Source organism: Orycteropus afer, unplaced genomic scaffold (assembly GCF_000298275.1).
Source record: "Orycteropus afer afer isolate SDZICR_OR568_19922 unplaced genomic scaffold, OryAfe1.0 scaffold00837, whole genome shotgun sequence".
NCBI classification, from domain to species: Eukaryota; Metazoa; Chordata; class Mammalia; order Tubulidentata; family Orycteropodidae; genus Orycteropus; species Orycteropus afer.
Window position 1 is genome coordinate 698835 of NW_006922424.1, and position 13597 is coordinate 712431.

General features: G+C 36.0%; 1 protein-coding gene across 1 annotated transcript in view; it reads left to right on the forward strand.

Annotated features, from left to right (window-relative positions):
• MSR1 (macrophage scavenger receptor 1) overlaps positions 1–13597 on the forward strand; it is a 42441-nt gene that overhangs the window by 23173 nt on the left and 5671 nt on the right. The window contains exons 6-7 of the mRNA XM_007958030.2: positions 1882–1962; positions 10008–10097. Of these exons, the coding sequence (XP_007956221.2) occupies positions 1882–1962; positions 10008–10097 (171 nt within the window). The remainder of the gene's footprint in view (positions 1–1881; positions 1963–10007; positions 10098–13597) is intronic.

Sequence of the window (13597 nt, forward strand, 5' to 3'; positions counted from 1 at the left end):
GCAGTGGAAGAGATAGAAAAATGGGTAAACATGAAATTTATAATATATAAGAGGTAAATGTCACATGAAGAATAAAATAACAATATGAATATAATATCCAACACACCTAGTTTGAACTACTTACCTGGTTTTCTTACTCTAAGCATCAGATACCAGGAATCAGTACTTTTATATAAAAATGCAAATAAATCAACTCAGAGTTTTATAAAATAACACAGATATATTCATTGTAAGCAACTAAACAAAGCTTCAAAGTGAGAGCTTTATGTTAATGTAGTTTGTTTCATGCAAAATAATTTAAAAGACAGTAATTTTGAGAGAATTCCATTTCTTATAAAAGAAATGGTGATAACTCTTAGTTTAGGGGACTAAGGGTCTAGGTCTGGTTTATGTGTCCCTTGTTACTTATTTCTTGCACATTCTTATTTCCTGAAGTATCTGTGTCTTAGAGCTCTATTTGCTAAATTAGTCTTTGTTTATGCACTGTATTGAAAATACTATCATTGAGTTGTAAGGATTTGCTTCCCTCCAATTTGCTCAGCAAAATTCAAGCTGCAAATTGAGTCACTACTTCTACCCTTCTTCGTCTCTATAAAGATGAAAAAATGACAGCTGTGTTCATGATTGTGGAAGTTAAATCCTCTTTGCCAGAAAGAATTGCATTCTGCATAGAATAGGAGATGGAAACAGATGTCCAATGGTGTAGAACAAAGACAATGCTTGTGCAACACTTAAATATATGTCCACCGATGGTAAGCATTAGTTTAGGATGCTAGTTAGTCACTTTAACAGTAGTATGAAGCTTGTATGATACTTCTGTGGAAAAAAAAAAATATACAGCAACCACATATTTGAAAGAAATATGATGATAGAAATATGAATTGTAATTTTCTTCATAATTTTTCTAGACTTTTATGCTTACTGTATTAAGTACTGCCAGCCTTCTGGTTAGCAGTCAAATGCCTTAGGCACTACACCACCAGAGTTCACATATTAAGTACAATTACTTTTATAATAAAACACTACTGTCCAATGTTTTATATGAAAAGAAAGGGGTAATGTATCTCTCCAACGAGCAAAAACTTGGTAGAATTGAGTAATTGTGGAGGGAGATTTTAAAACTCAACTTGGGCTTTGAAAAATGGGATGGGTCAGATAAATGGGAAGAAGCAAGGAACAAGGACTTCAAAGGAAGTAACGAAAGTGGACAAAATAGACTTATTCATGAGACAAGCTTTGTCCATTTATGTGGTCCCTATTAGAATTCTCCAAGGAGCTTTGGTGATACAGTACAAATACAAGGCATTTGACTGCTAATTAGAAGGTTGACAGTTCAAACCCACCAGCCACTCTGAGGAAGGGAGACGAGGCAGCATACTTCCATAAAGACATACCACCTTGGCAACCCAATGGGGGTCACTATGAGTTGGAATAGACTCAATGGCAGTGAGTTGATTAGAATCCCCTAGGTATTTTGTTCACAAACCTGATTAAAATTTTTAAACAAGTATTCCCTATTAATAATGTTAAATAGAGTTATGTGTTATATTTATGCTGGATGTGTGTGGTCAAATCAAAGCAATGGAAAATACTTCCTTTCAAACATCACTATTTCATTATTATATTCTATATCCAGTTTTTGTTTAATTTGGGGTGTTGTTTAATTTGGGGCTATATCATTCTTATAGATATAAGGCATTGAACTGTTCTATAACAAGTACTCCTGCATCTGGGAAGGTCAAACTAATTCATCCTGTGTTACTGTATAACAAATAAAAGATTTTGGATATCCTTAAATAATTGTATTTTTAGTGAAATGACAAATCCATTGTATCTATGCTTTATAACTATAATTAGTAATTTTAATTTATTTTTTTAAAGGTCCTCCTGGACCCCCAGGTGAAAAAGGAGATCGAGGTCTTACTGGGACTAGTGGCCCACAAGGAATTCCAGGTCCAGTAGGTATGTTAATAGCAACTATTTAGTAAACTACGGAGAGAGTTAATATGTATCTGTGTATATGTGTAGAGGGAAATAGCTATTTATTTGTCTTTTATGATATATGTGTGTGTGCATGTGTGTGTGTGTGTGTGTGTGTGTCGGGCACAACAATGAATGTTTTATCAATATAATCTCTATGATATTTTGAATAGTAAGAACTGACTTTTGATTTTTAAATGTTAAATGTTTTAGCCAGTGCCACCACATGGGATTATGCATAACTCTAGAGGTGCCATCCATATCATAGATTACACAATAGTATACGGCTGGCCTAGCTTTAGTCACATGTGAAGGAGAATATAAAAATCATTTTTGCTCTCAATACATTTTCAAGTTATCTGATTTTTAAGATACAAAAAAATACATTAATATGAATCACAGGCAAATTTAATCATATTTCTTATATAACCCTTGACTGGAATATATCTGGTTAAAACCATGAAATCTGAATGTCAATATTGAAAAGAATACAGATGACTTTTACCATTGCTGTCAGTCATTCTCTATATTTTATTTAGAGAAAACTTTGTTCAAAATATTTTTCTCTGTGTGGTAAACTTGAAAGCAATACTTTGAAATAAGATAATAGAAGATCCAGAAAAGGAGAGCATGGACTTTCTTTGCTCTTAAAGAAAAAGTAAAAAAAGACAATATCAATAACATAACTGTCATGCTACTCCTGGCTAAAAATCAAACACCCCACATGGTCTTTGAAAGTGGGCAATATTGCATGACCTTATAAGGAGCTCTGGTAGCATAGTGGCTAAGGCACTTGACTGCTAACCAGAAGGCTGGTGGTTCAAACCTACCAGCCACTCCTCGGAAGGAAGATGGGGCAATCTACTTCCGTAGTGATACTGCCTCCGAAACCCAAGGAGGGGTTGCTATGAGTCGAGTCCGACTCGATGGCACATAACAACAACAACAATTATAAGTGGAATGCTTCTTGCTGACCCTCACCAAAAAAAAAAAAAAAAAAGTCTTAATGCCTATGTAAAAAGCTCTCCTTCCAGATCAATGTATTGACCTGTGTAGTTACATCAGAAAAACATTTTTGAAAAATGATAAGTATGAATTTGATACTTGCCTGACCTTTATACCATTGTGTTTAAAAAGCCAATGCATAAAATTTACATTTAAAAAAGACATATATACTTATATTCTTTATCTATATCTTGGGTGTGTTGGTAAACTTTTGAATGCACTGTCAGGTACAAATTTCTATTCAGAAAAATCCACTTGATTATGCTGAGCAGATCTTAACAACGGTGAATTAATGTCATAAGCATGGGAAGTAACCAGTGTTGTAGCAGCTGCCAGAGCTGCTAGTGTCAAGGGTCTGTCAGCTTCTTTATGGCAAACTGCAATTGTCAAAGCTTTATAACTCAACCATAAAAGTACAGTCTAGGCTACAACTTGCTGTAGAAAGCATTATTATCTTGGGAGTATCTTTTGCAGCTTTCCTAAACTATGGATGTATGAAATAACAAAGACAGATTTCAAAGTTTCGGCTTTTTTGTTAATGGCAGAAACAAGTAACATTGCAAAGCTTCTTTGATTCATTTAGTGAGGGTTTAGTTTGCTGTCATTTTTACTGCTCACTTCCACAAATAGGCATTATTCAGTCCCTTCAGAAAGAGAGTTATAATTAGCTACTAACTATTGCCCTCCAGTAGGTTCCAACTCATAGTGACCCCTCTTTGGGGTCACTATGAGTATTATCCCTACAGAAGTAGATTGCCCAGTTAGTTACATGAAGATAAATTGACTCTGAGGCTATCCAGGTGTCATTTGATTTGGGGCACTGCAGCAAAAGCATTCAAGCTACCACACATCCCCCTAAGGGAATTTATGGAATTTTCCGGGTTAATTTGTGTTGTTCTCTGCCAGATTGCCTAATTAGAGCCTTGGTGGCACAGTGCTTAAACATTCAAAAGGTCAGTGATTCAGCTTCTGTAAAGATTAAAAAAAAAAAAAAAAATCTCACAGCCATTTAGTTGATTGAAACTCATAGCAACTCCCATTGGGTTTCTAAGGTTGTAAATCTTTATGGAAGCAGATCACCTCCTCTCTATTCTGTTGAATAGCTAGTGGGTTGAAACCACTGACCTTATGGTTAGTAGCCAAATGCCTTAACTACTACACCATCATAGCTACTTTCTCTAATGATTATAGCCTTGGAAACTACTCTGTCCTATCAAGGCCAACTCAATGGCACATAACAACATAATATAGGGTGGTTATGAGTTGGAATCATATTTGATATATTGTTTGATACTTTAATGAAGAAGCAAAGAGTATATGATTAACCAAATGAAAAATTCCAAACTCATTGCCATCGAGTCAATTCTGACTCATGGAGAGTCCATGTGTTACATAATGGAACTGCTCCATAGAGATTTCTTGGCTATAATTTTTATTGGAAGGAAACCATTTGCACCACTCAGAAACCATAAGATAAACAGTCACAATAATTTTACATCTTGATTTAAGTAAGTTAATTCAAACCCAACCCATGGATCCAGTTGACCCCACTAAGCTCAGCTTGACAATGTCAAACTCATGGAGACTCACACTGTGGTATGGAAATCTGAGAAACTTAAATAGTTATCCTGCTACTCTTAAATAATAAATACTTCAAATATATTACTAATTATTATTCATGCACTGGAATGGGTATTAGGTTAAATTATGCTTTATCTCAGAATAATATAACAGAAACATCTTTCAGAAAATTCTTGCCCTGAAAGGCAAGCAGGAGGCCATGACCTATTACTTTTCACTTGAGAAAATGTATTAAGCACTTTCCCTGTGCCTCATGCTCTATGAGGCACTACAGAATATGTGGAAAAAGACATAGTGTCTCTGCCAAGCGTAGGGTTGATGATACAGTGAGTAATTTTATAAGAGCAATGATTGTCACAATCAATGACTCTAGACACCATGCTCATCTGAGGTCCTTTGGGAGCCTCTTCACTTCCTAAAGGAAACTTTCTGTAGATGACCTAATAGACTTTTCTGCCCAGTGGCATCACTAACAGGATGGCCTGACCTATAGGCACAGGAGAGTGTTGCCTATATATGATGCTTTGAGACACGACTAAAGACTCCTCTGGCTGCAAAATGTCATGATGCATTACTATTCTGTGACTGCTATAACAAATTACCACAAATTTGGTGGCTTAAAAACAACAGAAACTTATTGTCTCACAGGATACCTCAAGTCTAAAATCAAGGTGTTGGCCAGTCCATGCTCCCTCTGAAAGCTATAGAGAAGATCCTTCCTTGTCTCTTCCATGCATTTATAGCCATGCATTTCTTAACCCCACCCCACTCCGACCAGTCTCTTGCCCAGACAGATCTTTCAGGCAACAAGGACGGAGAACAAAAAAATACTGTGCTTCCTAAATATATGCTTTCATAGGGAAAGTTGCTGACTGTATGCTGTGTTCTGTGCCAGAAGACTGAATGTGAGTTTCTTCTGCAAGTAGAAAACTGTACCAAGGAAGGGGTATTTCTTCTTTTTCCTTCTGATTTTCTGCATCCAAAAATGTCACTGTTAACTAAGCACATATCATTAAGTAAAACTAAACAAAGCAGCCTTCAAAAAGGCTGGTCAAAATAATGATTATATCACTACTACTATGTCTGATGTGCTTCGGTCATGTTATCATGAGGGACCAGTCCCTGGAAAAGGATATCATGCTTAGTAAAGTAGATGGTCAGCAAAAAAGGGGAAGACTTCCAATGAGATGGATTGACACAGAGACTACGACAATGGCTCAAGCACAACAATGATTGTGAGGATGGTGCAGAGTGGGCAGTGCTTCATTCTGCTATATTTAGAGTCTCTTGTGAGTCAGAACTGACTCGACTACAACTAATGTCATATCCTATTGGCTGGGAATTTGTAGAACCACCAACCTTTCAGGAGCAGCTGAGCATTTTAACTACTGTGCCGCCAGGGCTCTTACAGATCCACAGCGAGGTTAAACGACTTTCTCAAGGACAATCAGCAGTTGGTAGGTAGCACAATCAGTATTTGAAGCCAGATAGGCATGATTTCAGAATCCATGCTCTCAACCAGCTTGTTAGATCACAGAAAGAATGGACTGAGAGATGGGACCTGTGCTATGTGAGTTGTTAGCCAACCAGCCTTATATTAGTGATTGGATCTTCCCACTTTTCTGTATCTGCAAAATGATGACTATGGGATAATGTCTATACAAGGACTGGGGACAAGGGAAAAAAAAAAAATCTTTCCTAAATGTACACGTCGGTAGGAAAAGTTGCTGGAACCCCAACATTCCACGACTGAGAGGCTGGAAAATATTCTTATTGTTGCCAATGAGTTGGAAGCAGGAGCTGGACCCAGATTATAATAGAAAATTAGCAATTTGTTACCTGAGAGGCTCAGAGAATGTGGCCCCTGCAATGAAATTCAGTAAGCTGCATTTTCAAATGTCATTAACCAACAAATCATAAAACTCTGGGTGCTACATAAATCTTGCTTACAACTTTTCCTATGTAAAATAGAGATTAAATCATCAACTGCTTTCTATGCAAGTGTAACATGTGCTTCATTTATGGATTAATTTGCTCAACCATTGAAAATGCTACTTACTTCAAAGCTGAACGCCTCTATTCTGAGAGTCACTGTTACGATGTCAAACAGCAATCATTGGACAGACCTTACCTAAAGCATTCTCTATAAATTTCAGAGTTTTATAACTTCTAAAATTATAATCTCCAAAATTACCTTCTTTATTGATTTGGTAATTTATTTATCATCTTTCTCTCATCATTTTTGCTCTACACTGGAAGGTCCATTTAGACAAGGACATTTGTAACTCTAAAATGAAGAAAAACTGGTATAATACATGAGCTCAATATACATTTGTTGAATTAAAATGAAAATTCTAATGGTAAAAATACTAGTCACATGTGAGTGACACTCTAAAAAGACTACAGATTGTTCCACTATCAAACATCACAGTTCACAGATCAGAAAAATGAGAGAATTTTCAGTTAGCAGTTTTATTTGTAATTTTCAGTGACAGATCTCAGTAGTTGCATGTGCAGTGGAATCTTACTGCTCTGTTTGGATAGTGAAGAAAGTACAGATATTCATCTATCAGTTTGTCCTGAGAACAGATGTTAGGTCTTTTTTAGACTTTATGCTGTGAAGTCTAACCAATATATTACTATTTCTGGACATATTATTTATTGCTTGGGATATGTGCTTAATTTCAGTTAGAATCAAATCTTAACTATTTAGACTATTTCTCAAACTGAACATTTCCTACAGGATGTTAACACAATTATTGCTGCCAACATGAAATGATGAACTTCAAAAAAAGATTTTAAAAATGATTTAAATAGGTATGGTCATTACTCTCCTGGAACTAAACTAGTGGCAATGTTATTAAAAGTTAGCATTAAAAAAAGATTTCTCATAATAGGCCTCAAAAGGCATCAACTGAAAATTGGATTAATAGGATCCCTGCAAATGTATAATGGCACTTAAAACAATGGACTACATAATGAAATCATCCATGGAAATATAGTCTGCTTTTAAACACAATTTTCATAGTCAACAAAAAGATATGGGTAGAAAAATATATGTTTTCATTTGTTGTTGTTGTGTGCCATCGAGTCAGACCCGACTCATAGTGACCCCTCCTTGGGTTTCCGAGGCAGTATCACTACAGAAGTAGATTACCCCATCTTCCTTCCGAGGAGTGGCTGGTGGGTTTGAACCACCAGCCCTCTGGTTAGCAGTCAAGTGCCTTAGCCACTATGCTACCAGAGCTCCATGTTTTCATTTAAGCATGTAAAATCCCATGTGATAGTTAAGGTTGTGCATCAACTTGACTGGGACATGGTTTTGAGTTGCTGAGCAGCTGGATGTAGTTATTCCTCATGATGAGATTATAAAATCTTCCTCCATGATGGAATCTGCTATGAGAAGCTAAGTAGTTGTCTTTGGGGTGTGACTTGCTTCCAGTATATATGGAGAAGTTTGAGGAAGATCTCTAGATCTTTGGCACATCCGGATCTTGCATTTGCCTAGGTCTTCATCTCCAGTTCCTGGACTTAAACCAGAGGACTTCTGTGTTGCCTTCCAATCTTGGAATTGTGCCATTTTACCTGCCAACCTTGGGTTCATTAGGGTTAGCAGCCAGCAGCTGCCTGAGTTAGGAGATGCCTCCATCTCCAGCGGGCCTGGCTAAAAGGCAGAGCTAAAGCCCAAGGTCGAGGGGCCTTCACCCAGCCTCGAGAGCCAGTACTCTGAATTTAGACTTCTTGCCTCCTAAACTATAAAAGAAAAAAGATTCCTGTTTGTTAAAGACATAAACCTGTGGTATTTCTGTTATAGCAGCACTAGCGAATTAAGACACCTTGTATATGTATGTAACATATATTCATAAATGAATCTTTCATATATTAGATATGTGTTAATTTCCATTGTTTAGGATAACAATATTGTTGCTGTTATTAGATGCCACTGAGTCTGTTCTAACTCATAACATCTCTATGCACAAAAAAACAAAACATTGCCTCATCCTGTGCCATCCCCATAATTGTTGCTATGCTTGAGGACACTGTTGTGGCCACTGTATCAAATGATTTTCATTGAGGGTCTTCCTCTTTTTCACTGACCCTCTACTTTACAAAGAATGATGTCATCATCAGGAAATGGACCCTTCTGACAACATCACCAAAGTAGATGAGACAAAGTCTGGGCATTCTTGCTACCAAGGAGCATTTCGGCTGCACTTCTTCCAGGACAAATTTGTGAGTTCTGACACTCAATGGAACTTTCAGTATTCTTCACCAATCCCACAACTCAAAAGCATCAACTCTTCTGCAGTCTTCCTTATTCGTTGTCTAGCTCTCACATGCATATGAGGCAGTTGAAAATACCATGGCTTGTGTTAGATGTACCTTAGTCTTCAAAGAGCTATCTTTGCTCTTCAGCACTTTAAACAGATCTTTTCAGCAGGTTTGCCCAGTGCAATATGTTGTTTGATGTCTTGACTGCTGCTTCCATTGTTGTTGTTTGTGGAACCAAGTAAATGAAATCATTGACAATTTCAATCTTTTCTCCATTTATCATGTTGCTGTTATTGGTCCAGTTGTGAGGATTTTTCTTTTCTTTGCATCGAGTTGTAATCCATACTGCAGAATGTAGTCTTTGATCTTCATCAGTAAGTACTTCAAGTCCTCTTCACTTTCAGCAAGCAAGTTTGTATCATCTGCATATCTCAGGTTGTTAGTGAGTCTTCCTTCAATCTTGATGCTGTGTTCTTCTTCATATAGCCCAGTTACTCAGATTGTTTGCTCAGTATATAGATTGAGTAAGTATGTACACCTTCCTGATTTTAAACCATTGAGATAAATGAGAATTCCAAAGTGTTTCATTGTGCTCATGTGGAAACTTTACATAGATCAAGAGGCAGTTCAAACAAGGGATAACAATGGAATATGCAAAAATAAGTCCATGAAAGAGAATTAGAGTGAAATATTCCAAAACTAGGACTCAGAATTTTTTTTGAGATCATATACTTAACACTGCTCATTGCTTGAGTATTTCTTTCTATAAGGTAAATTTTAAAAATTCAATTTTCAGCTTATATATTTCTATGTTATTTAAACTACAGCAAAATCCTGTCATTTGAAGAAGATTCTATACTAGACTATATACAACTTCTGGTTAAAATACTAAGTTATTATTTTTTTAACTTATGTGCTTTCACTTGTACTAATAATGTATTATTTGTTGAATATAAACAATGCACTAAATGCACAAATATTTGTAATTCTTGGTTATGTTGTCTATCAATGGCACACATGAATTTTAGGAAGGATGTTATTCTTCAATTTGGAGATTCACCTATTTCATATTGTTTCATGAAAATGTATAGAATGGTCTAATATACTCTCAAAACTATGTAACAATTAATTCTTTTCCACTTTTTTTTTTTTTCTCATTAACCATATAGGACCTCCAGGTATTAAAGGTGATCGAGGAGCAATTGGCTTTCCTGGAAGTCGAGGATTGCCAGGTGCACCTGGGAGATCAGGGCGGCAAGGTATTAATATGTTAATGAATATTTCTTTATAGAACATGTAAAATACACACCAGATCATACATCTGTTTTTAAACTCTTTGATAACAAAATATGGTCATCATAATATAGGTTGTAGTACTCAAAATGCAATATAATTTTTGGTCTGAAACCTTTTGAAACTACTTTCTGACCACCTGAGGAAGTTTTCTATGTCCCAAAGGAAAACAGATTGAAAAGAGAGGATTTATAAATTTTCCACAACAGTTAATCACTATGAAACATGTTATGTATCTTACAACAGAAAGACTGACAAAGAAAACAAAAAAGTGAAGTATAAATGCTCCTTAACCCAAAAAATCTAAATTTGTTTAGTTACAGTAATAAAATCAAGAAAAATATGAAATGCTATCCTATGCAAAACTAATTGCTACTAGATATTAGTGCTTAACAACCAGCATTATTTAGCACTTTACAATTTGCGTACATGATTATGCCTTTTCTACTAGGATTGTGTAGTTAATCACTTGACTATTAGTTGAAAATTTAATGGTTCAAATCCATCCAGAAGTTCCTTAGAAGGCAGGTCTGGTAATCTGCTTCTGAAAGATAACAGTTTTTCAAATACTATGGAGTTCTACTCTGCATATGTGAGGTCTTTATGAATTGGCATTGACTCAGCAGCAACTGAAATAACAATATGCCAATACTTTAGCCTTGAATTGTGAAACTTAGAAGAATATAGACATACTGTGCTCTAATTTCAAAGGAAATTATCACCAAGAGAATAGAATGGTTATGATAGTATCAGTGCTTATAAGTTGTATCAGTGCTTATAATTAGGCTTGGAGAAAAATCAGTTAGCCACAAATAAAAACCACTTGCCATTGAGTCAACCCATGGCAATCACTTGTATAGCAAAGTAGAACTGTGCTTCCTAAGGTTTCAATAGCTGATTTTTCAGAAGCTGGCCACAGGCATTTCTTCTGAGGTGCCTCTGGGTAGACACTGACATCTGAACCATCCCCGTGTTTCAACCAGCCCCGTGTTTCAACCTTTTGCACCACCCAGGAACTCCAGCCACGAAACAAACAAACAAACAAACAAACAAACTATACACACACACACACACATATATATATATGTATATGTATACATATATATATATATATATATGTATACATATATGTATATGTATATGCATATGTATATAAACCCAGTGCTGTGGAGTCACTTTCAGTTCTTAGACTTTATACTTTCTCCATGCTTACCAGATCCATGAAAATAGGTAAAATATGATATATTTACTTTAGAGAGTTTGTTGTTGTTTTGTGCCATCGAGTCAGACCCGACTCATAGTGACCCCTCCTTGAGTTTCCGAGGCAGTATCACTTCGGAAGTAGATTGCTCCATCTTCCTTAGAGAGTAGTGAATATTTAACTGAAGAGTTACCTTTAAGGTCTTCAAAATTCCTGGAGAACTCTGTCATAGAACCTTGCTAAGCAAACTAGATCTTCTAGCATGTAAATAATGTGCTTCTCTCAGGTGAAACTCTTGGAGAACATTGTCTGATACCCCCCAAGGATGTGTTATGGAGTTTTTTTAGAGGAAGCTAAAATTATAGACTATACATTTTTGTGTTCAACAAACACTTAGTGATCATAGCTGTGTCAGATATCCATGGATAGTTGAATATGTGAGCTTGGGGTTCATAGGAGAGACCAGATATAGAGAGACAAAGCTGTACCTATGACAGTATAAATGGTAATGGAAATGAGTGATTTTAATAACATTTTATGGATAGAGACATAGAAGAAAGTTAGAAGAGAAAGAGTCTAGGATAAGGCTGTAATTAGTTCAGAATTCCAGGCTGAGTTGTTGTCGTTGTTATGTGCCATCGAGTTGGACCCAACTCATAGTGATCCCTCCTTGGGTTTCCAAGGTAGTATCACTACAGAAGTAGATTGCCCAACCTTCCTTCTGAGGAGTGGCTGGTGGGTTTGAACCACCAGACTTCTGGTTAGCAGTCAAATGCCTTAGACAATACACCACTAGAGTAGTAGAACAAAACAGCAGATTGAAGGAAAACCAGAAGAACATGGTAAGGAAGAAGCCAAAGGCAAGAGTCATTCCAAAAGGTGGTCAGGTAAGATAGCCTCCAAAAGGGTCTTTGCATTTGTTGATATGGAGATATTGCCTTTGTTGAGAGCTGTTTCTATAGGATGGGGTGGAAACCAGATTGGAGGAGCATGCTGAGAGGTGACCTGATGATGAGGATTATAGGTGGCAGTAGAATCACCTTGCAGCGATCTCTCTAGGTAGAGGGAGAGAAAGAGTTGAGCTTTTGTTCATTGTGTTTTTTCATTTGATTTGGATTACTTTATTTGAAGGAGAGACTTGACTATAATTTAAATGCTGATGAAAAGATAAAATAGAAAAGAAACTGAAGACATTGAGGAAAGAAGGGAAAGAAAGAAAGTATAAGGTTAATGAAAGGAGCCCTGGTGGCACAGTGGTTAAGTGCTTGGCTGCTAACTAAAAAGTCCATAGTTTGAACTTATCAGCTGCTCCACAGGAGAGAGATGTGGTAGTATGCTTTGTAAAGATTTACGGCCTTGGAGACCCTATGGAGCAATTCTCTCCTGTCCAATAGGGTCACTATGAGTCAGAATCAACTTCCTAATAAGGGTTAAAGTTAATGAAAATGAATAATTCAGAAAATAGGAAGAAACATTAGGTGTGGCGGGAGATGGTCACATCTTAAATTCAAATAACTGAAAAAGAAGGGAGAGCTACAGATGCTTTTGGTTGTGATAATTAAGGTGTGTTCATGAAAACATCTACCATAGCACCTGGCTCATAGAAGGATTTCTAAACATCCTTACTATAATAATAGTTCTATTGAAACATATTTTTAATTCCTCCTCTTAAAAGTTCTAAAATTTCAATATCAGTGTATTTCATACTACTCTACTTCTCCTTTTTCAGTGATTTTCAGAAATATCAGTTCCTTATTTTTAGTTGAAGAATGACATACGTGTCAGGAGGTGGTTTACTGTAGGTTTTGACTCTGAGTTCATGAGCTCATTTTTAGCAAAAATATTATTCTAAAGTAGCAGTACATTCCCGTTCTCTAAAAAGGACATTTTTGTTGTACTCAAGATTAAGGGAAAAGATTTCCAAGTATCATCTTTGAAGAAGTCTCTGAATCATGCTAAAATGACAAAAAAGATTTGTGTTTATTTATTTTTTATAAGAAGGAGATCAAAAGTATCATTTTACTATCTTTAAGAGTCAGAATGCTACAAGAGAAAGAAAGCAAAATAAATAAATAAAACTCTAAGGATCTTAAGTGAGTCATTAGTTTAGAGATTTGGCTTGAGCAGTTCTGTTCTTAAAATATCCAAGACAAATTGTGGTGTGAAAAAGATTTCCAAGAATAAAGAAAGACCTCTTCCTTTATTTCTCATTATGAAATTAATGCTGAAGTGATCATATTACGTGCATTTATTTATACTTTTAAT